The sequence below is a fragment of the Cyprinodon variegatus genome, unplaced genomic scaffold, assembly GCF_000732505.1.
Source record: "Cyprinodon variegatus isolate N-32 unplaced genomic scaffold, C_variegatus-1.0 Scaffold646, whole genome shotgun sequence".
Classification (NCBI taxonomy): domain Eukaryota; kingdom Metazoa; phylum Chordata; class Actinopteri; order Cyprinodontiformes; family Cyprinodontidae; genus Cyprinodon; species Cyprinodon variegatus.
Window position 1 is genome coordinate 45,134 of NW_015151099.1, and position 7,150 is coordinate 52,283.

The following is a 7,150-nucleotide window of genomic DNA, read 5'->3' on the forward strand; positions in this document are numbered from 1 at the left end:
CTGCCTAGTATTGCCTAATGGTAAATCCGCCCCTGGTTTTATTTCAACACGTAGGAAATTACACCTGGAAGATTGAAAAGATTCACAGATTTTCTACACATGGTGTTAAAGTTTGCATTTAGATGGACATAAAAAGATGTGGTTCATGTGTGAAGCTTCTTCCTTTGTGCCGTTTCAGTCCGAACTCCCTGCAGTGACGCTAACGGAGGCTGCAGCCACCTCTGCCTGCTCTCTCCGCTCCAGCCTTTCTACAGCTGCGCCTGCCCCACAGGCGTCCAGCTCACAGCAGATGGAAAGACCTGTAAGCCAGGTATGTGCCTGACGTCTGCTGATCTAAGCTCTGCGGTTAGCACATGCTTCAACGGTTGGTCATTCTAGGGGAGATTTTACTGCAGTAGATGCAGTGAAAGCACCATGCAGGAAAACATTACGTGGCTAGCTAGATTTACTGCGGGATTCTTCGAAATCCTAGTTTAACTAAAACATTTCACCACTCAGTGTTTTCTCTCACAGCTTTGGTAAAAGCTCAGCAGGAAGGAAGAGGACCAGGACCAGGCTGGGTTAAGGTTAGACCAGCCTCATTGGGTTTCTGCTGCAGGAGTTATCAGGATTTAAACCATCTGACAACTGAAGGGAGAGAAAAAGTTTGAGGAAGGACTGATTATGGAGGGTGCTGAACTTTACTAGGTGCTGAACCAATTCATGGGCGGGGCGCCTGAGCGCTCCCAGGCTTATTTCCACAGATGAACTTAATCATAACGCTGTGGGAACACAGAGCAGCAGATAGCAGAGTACCGATGCTCTGTCAGACCGGCATACCCATAGTCAAATTTGCGGGTATCCCTTAAGTTTTGTACAAAAAATATCATTTAAACTACCTCAACAGGTGTGTATCCCTTTGGTCATGTACAAAAAAACCCCCATTTAAGGTCAGATCACAATACGCTTAAAAAAACACCATAAAGTAAGTAATTAAACAATTTTTTTTGTACATGACTAAAGGGATACACACCTGTTGAGGTAGTTTAAAGGTTATTTTTCTTACAAAACTAAAGGTATAAACTAAAGGGATAAACGGGTTTGGACTATGGGTATGCTGGTCTGACAGAACACCGGCGCTGATCCTAGATCAGCCGCTGATGCTGGATGGGGATGCGACTACAGCAGCATCAGCCTGAAAAAGGAGCAGAGCAGCTGCCATGCTGATTCCCACGATGTTAAAACAATAGAGCCTTATTGTGTCAAAGCAAACACTGGGTAAAGTTAGAGTGTCTGTAGGGCTGGCTCATAAATCTGAGCCAGGCATGCCATCCCATGGCCCGGCCACTGTTGACAATAAAACAACAATGCTTCATTGTGTCAGCCTGCAGCTGGGGCCAATGGCGGCCTCTGTGTATGGGCCTCTAATTTGTTTTGCTTGGCTGGTTAGATTGAAGCGTTTCTTACTGTGTGGCAGTGTGTGTGTGTTTATTTGACTATTAGTCAGTGGGCTTGAAGGGTCTTAAAAGGAAGTCAAGGAAGACGGGAGTTGAGCTGCAGATGCTTTCCCTCCTCCAGCTTTGCTTCCTTTGATGTTTCCCGCCTGGTTTCACTCATTTAGTCAAAGACCTCCTGTCACATCTGACTCGGACACGTTTTGCATAAATTTGATTTGTCAGGAAATAATGTTTGGAGCAAAATCAACTTTTTAACTAGCGGGAATTTAGTTTGTATTTGTTATGGAGCCTCAGGCTGTTTTTCTTATACAATTTCAACGTTTTTACTTGAAGGATTATTTCTTAATAACAGTGTCCTGTCTGGCGATTTGGCAATAAGAATAATTGTTGCCAAACAGAGCCCAATAGATTTTACTTTCACGAGTGGAGCAGTAGGGCTATTGTCACTGTGTTCCGCTTGATTTATGCGTATAAATAGCTTTATTATAATTATGCAGGGAGTTTTACAGATTATATGGACACTGCAATGTTAGTAAAACAGGAAAAAAGGAGAAAAGATGAAAGAAAGAGGAGATAAAAGGGAGATGATAAAATATTTTCAGTCAGCTTCATCACCTGTAAAGAGATGTAAAAAGAACAGCACAACCAACAGATATAAGAGATGCAATAAAGTAACACCTAGATGCTATCGCTGAAATATAAGTAGTATTATTTATTCTGACATTTATTGTGTGGTAGCTGAAGATCAGAATATGAGCTTTCTATATTTGAACTGCTTTAAGTTGGAGCCTTTCCTGTGAAGTTCAAACTGACGGCTGCGCAGACCAACAGGAAACCTTCATCAGGCTCTGCAGCTTCTTTAAGGACAACTTTAGATGATGTGACGTCAAAACAAAACGGGTGTTGGTGTCTCCCAGCACTGATGTTTGGAAACGTTTATGTTTCTCATGCAGCTGCAGCGGAGAGCAGCTGGATTGAACCAAAGCAGTCTAGTCATTTTTCAGCAGGTCTGTAGCTCGCTGAGCCGCTGACTGAATGACCTGAAGCAACGTTTAGCTCAATGTTAGCATCTTAGCATCGCTGGAGAGACGCCATCGGAAAACCAGCAGCCTGCATTTAACTAACCCTTCCTTCCTTCCTTCCTTCCTTCCTTCCTTCCTCCCTTCACTTCACATTTTAATGATAAGCTTTGAATCTTTCTATTCTTTCTGATGGAGTGTGTGATGCAGCGGTTGTGTGTTTGAACTTCCAGAGAAGCCGTGGTGGAGGGCACCCTGACTCACCCGTTTGCCCTGACGCTGTCTAAGGAGACTTTGTACTGGACCGACTGGCAGACCCGCTCCATCCACGCCTGCAGCAAACACAGCGGAGACAAAACCACAGAGATCCTCAGTGGGATTTACTCTCCCATGGACATCCAGGTTCTGGAGTCCTACCGGCAGCCGTACAGTAGGTGGAATATTTTACAGCATAACCTGGTTAGGGTCCCGATTAGTAGGGTTTTATTCAGGGTCGGATTTAGGAAATTTGGGGCAAAGCAGGCAGAGGGCCCCTCTGAACTGAGAAGACAACACATAAAACAGACCCATTATTCAGATAGAGAAATGTTAATAGAATAGACATCAATTATCTGTTTTAGGTTTTGTCCCTCTCTTCTTGTCCCTTTGTTCTGAATGAAAGATGAAAGATTTTTTCCAAGCACTAAGCTCACTTAGCTGATTGCTCCTTCATGTGTTTCCAAAAAGGCCAAAGTAAATAACCCAGTCCTNTTTAGCTGAACTCGTGGTTCTGCTGGACGTTTAGACTCAGCAGCCGGATGTTCAGAAAATGTCTGAATCCTTGCTAGAGCCAAACCGGCAGTGAATCTGTTATTATTTCTGACGTTATGCTGATCAGCAGTAGATCCTCTGTGACTAGTGAATGGAGGATGAACATAATCATCTAGCTAGTGCTTCACATCGATGCTTTGTTTGTTCAGGAGCGGAGCAGGTTCTGCTGCTGGCCCGGAGGACCGACTTGAGGAGAATCTCCCTTGACCTTCCGGATTTCACCGACATAGTTCTGCAGGTGAGCGCCTCAACAGAACCATGGCGGCTTCGCTGTTTGCTAAAAGCTAACGCGTCTCCTCTCATGCAGGTGGATGACATTCGACACGCTATCGCTATCGACTACGACCCGGTTGAAGGTTTTGTCTACTGGACCGACGACGAGGTCCGGGCCATACGGCGGTCCAACATTGATGGCAGCAACGCCATGATACTGGTGACCTTGGACATTAACCACCCAGACGGCATTGCTGTCGACTGGGTGGCCAGAAACCTTTACTGGACCGACACCGGTACCGATCGGATCGAGGTACAGCCAGAACTCTGTGACTGATGCAAAGTGAAGGTCTGCCCTGATGGTGTTATTCACGTCTGCGTTTTTTTTAAGGTTACCAGACTTAACGGAACGTCCAGGAAGATTCTGATCTCTGAGGACCTGGATGAGCCCAGAGCCATCGTTCTGGATCCTGTCAATGGGTAGGTGGCGCCGCTGCGTCTATAAGAGAGCCTCTTCTTTTAAAGAAGGTGTTTCTAGCTGGAGCGGTGTTCTGTCAGACCAGCATACCTTTAGTCAATACACCTGCGCACGACGTCAGATTTATATTTATCCCTTTAGTTTGGACGAAAAATAAACTTTAAACAACCTCAGCGGCCGTGTATACCTTTAGTCATGTACAAAAAAAAACACTTCAAGGTGAGATCGCCATGCACTATTATTTAAATTGTGGTAACACAAAAGTCACCACAATTTAAATAATATTTTTTTTTGTACATGACTAAAGGGCTACATGCCCAATGAGGTAGTTTAAAGGATGATGATATTTAATTACCATCAGAACCGGCCCACAGGCCACGGCCGCTTGTGCGCGCTGCCGTGACTTCACGGCTACCGTTGCATTGTGGGGAATGTAGTGTTGGTGCGATTGTGTTGCAGCACCATAACTACATTCCCGGGGAAAACAAGCTGGGCAGAAGTCGGTTGTCTGAGGAGGCGGAGTGCAGACTGCGCTGCACAACTACTGTGAAAATGTTGTTATGAATCTCGGCAGCAGACCCAGAATTCAGCCAGAGGGTTTTTAAAAAAGGAATTTATTAAACAAAAAGCAGAGCAATATCAAAATGGACCGAAGAATCAAACAGATTACAGACTACAGGTGTCAGCAGAGGCTGAGGGAGGGAGAGGGGAGCTGATCCTGAAGGTGATAGAGACGGTGCTGAGCGAGGGGCAGCGTGTCCCATGAGCTCTCCTACACCTTTATATTGCAGAGGAGCTGCTGCACAGAGACAACCTTTAACAATGATGAAAAATGGAATGACGCTTTACTAGTCATTAAAGATAAAATATTCATCTTGCATCTAATATATATGTATATATATATATGTTTTGAAATATTTTACATTTTAATTTGAATTTGAAATTGAATAATAAAAAAATAATAAAACATTTTTTCATGCCTTAATCAGGGTCATTTGGTGTGTGGGGCGGCACCCTAGCTCCCTCTATTGGCCAGCTGCCACTGGTATTGACTATGGGTATGCTGGTCTGACCACTTTAAGGGGAATTCCTTATTCTACCACTAGAAGTTTCTCCCACGGTTTTATCTTCTGTAGAAATAAAATCAATTTGCTTCAGACTAGATTTAGACGGATGTCAGAAATAAATGACTGGCACAGAAGTTCCCATCCCTGACTGTCTGGTTAGGATGTTACCTGAACCCCCGCCCCCCCCGAAGCCTGCCCTCTGACATCACTTCTTTTTCCCAGTTTCATGTACTGGACCGACTGGGGTCAGCATCCTAAGATCGAACGAGCAAACCTGGATGGAACAGATCGTGTGGTTCTGCTGAACAGCTCCCTCGGCTGGCCCAATGGATTAGCCATAGACTACAAAGCAGGAAAGCTTTACTGGGGAGACGCTAAAACCGACAAGATAGAGGTGAGTCCAACAGCAGCTGGCAGCTCAGAGAGGAAAACAGGAAATGGAACAAAGCAGGCTTGAATTTAAGGAGACGTTGAATCTGATAGTTGTATCTGATAAACCACAAAGACTTGGATCAGACTTCTAGAACTACTGCTGGGCCACTGCTTTCAGAACCAGGAGGAGTATTGGTTTGGCACTGGGGAGGTTGGGTGATCTATTCAAGCTTTTACTGTTAAAGGTTCTTGATCCAGGTCTTTGTTTCCCAGTTTGAAGACGTTTCTCTTTCATCCAGGAAGCTTTTCAAATTCAAAATATCAGAAATAGCGTTGAGTTCCAGGTTTTATCCAGTAGCCCAACAAAGCCTTGTTTTTGTTTAGAAAACATGCAAATAGAAACGCATGAACGGGTCCACCCCTTTGGAATGGGGGTCATTTGGCTTCTTTGTTAGCCTGCAATGCCCCATACCTGTCTATGTCTCTGAAAGGGGGGTCGTTGAGAGGGAATTTTTTTGAAAACCTAAAATGCAGCAAATGAGTTGATTCCTTCCCGCTGTCATTGCAACCCCCACTCCATAGATGTTACAGTGTTGAAGCTTGGCCTGTTTTTCAGTGTAGTCCTGTTTCTCTGACTGTGACTGGCTGGATGTGCTCTCTTCATCCTCTGAAATGGGAGCTGGCTCAGAGCTCGTCTGCCTGGCTGTGTGTTTCCTGGACGGGGACGCCTGTTATAGTTACTTTTGTATCTCTGCTTCTGAGTTTTTCCTCTCCACTGTCGCTACAAGCATGCTTAGTGTGAGGGATTGCTGAACAGTCAATGAGTCGATGCAATCAGCTGGTTTTCCTAAGATAGAAAACTTTGAATCAATCTGACTGGATGATCTGGTGAACTGGAAAGTGACCTGAGATGACATGATGTGAACTGGAGCTATAGAAATAAACTGAATTGAATTGAACAGAGGGGACCAAAACACCTTTCCTGTTTCAGGCAGGCCAACAATTCCCTCTAATGACCCTCTTTCCGAGACATTAACAGGTATCAGGTATTACAGGTTAACAAAGAAGCCAAATTACCCCCATTCCAAAGGAGTGGACCCGTTCATCCGTTTCTATTTGCATGTTTTCTAAATAAAATCAAGGCTTTGTTGGGCTGCTGGATAAAACCTGGAACTCAACGCTGTTTCTGACATTTTGAATTGAAAAGGCTTCCTGGATGGAAGAGAAACGTCTTCAAACTTGGAAACAAAGTCCAGTGGATTGTTTTTAACTTTTTTTGGAAGTTTGGAAGTTTGTTCCTGATCAGAAGTGTTCATGCGCTCCGAGTGGCCAATTAGAATCTAGGAGAGCGCTACAATCTGACTCACACCCATGGAGTAGTAATATTTCTTTAAGTTGTTTCTGGTTTATTTTGTTAAAAATGAAAGTAGCTCCATGGTTTCCTGTTTTCATGGCATTCCAGTGCTTTATGGGTCAGTTCTCAATGAACTTCACTGCTGCTTGAAAAATGCTAACTTTAAGCTAACATGCATGGATCATTTAGCTCCATTATTGTTGCAGCAAAGAAGACATTTTTTAAATGGAAATGAAAACATTGCAACCCAGAAATGAAACTTAAAAAGAAAAAACTCCCATTATTAATATTATTTTTTGACTCGGATTGTTTTCTTCTTAACCTTTTTTTTCATTTTTGTTTTAACTTTAAAAAAAAAAAAACAATTCTCCATGGATTTGTTTTTTTTTCTTCAAATGTTG

General features: G+C 43.7%; 1 protein-coding gene across 1 annotated transcript in view; it reads left to right on the forward strand.

Moving 5' to 3' along the window:
• The window catches only part of LOC107096737 (low-density lipoprotein receptor-related protein 5-like), a 56,350-nt gene that overhangs the window by 21,387 nt on the left and 27,813 nt on the right, over positions 1–7,150 (forward strand). Inside the window, exons 7-11 of the mRNA XM_015393515.1 lie at positions 179–310; positions 3,415–3,503; positions 3,573–3,791; positions 3,870–3,958; positions 5,246–5,417. Coding sequence (XP_015249001.1) covers positions 179–310; positions 3,415–3,503; positions 3,573–3,791; positions 3,870–3,958; positions 5,246–5,417 — 701 coding nt within the window. The remainder of the gene's footprint in view (positions 1–178; positions 311–3,414; positions 3,504–3,572; positions 3,792–3,869; positions 3,959–5,245; positions 5,418–7,150) is intronic.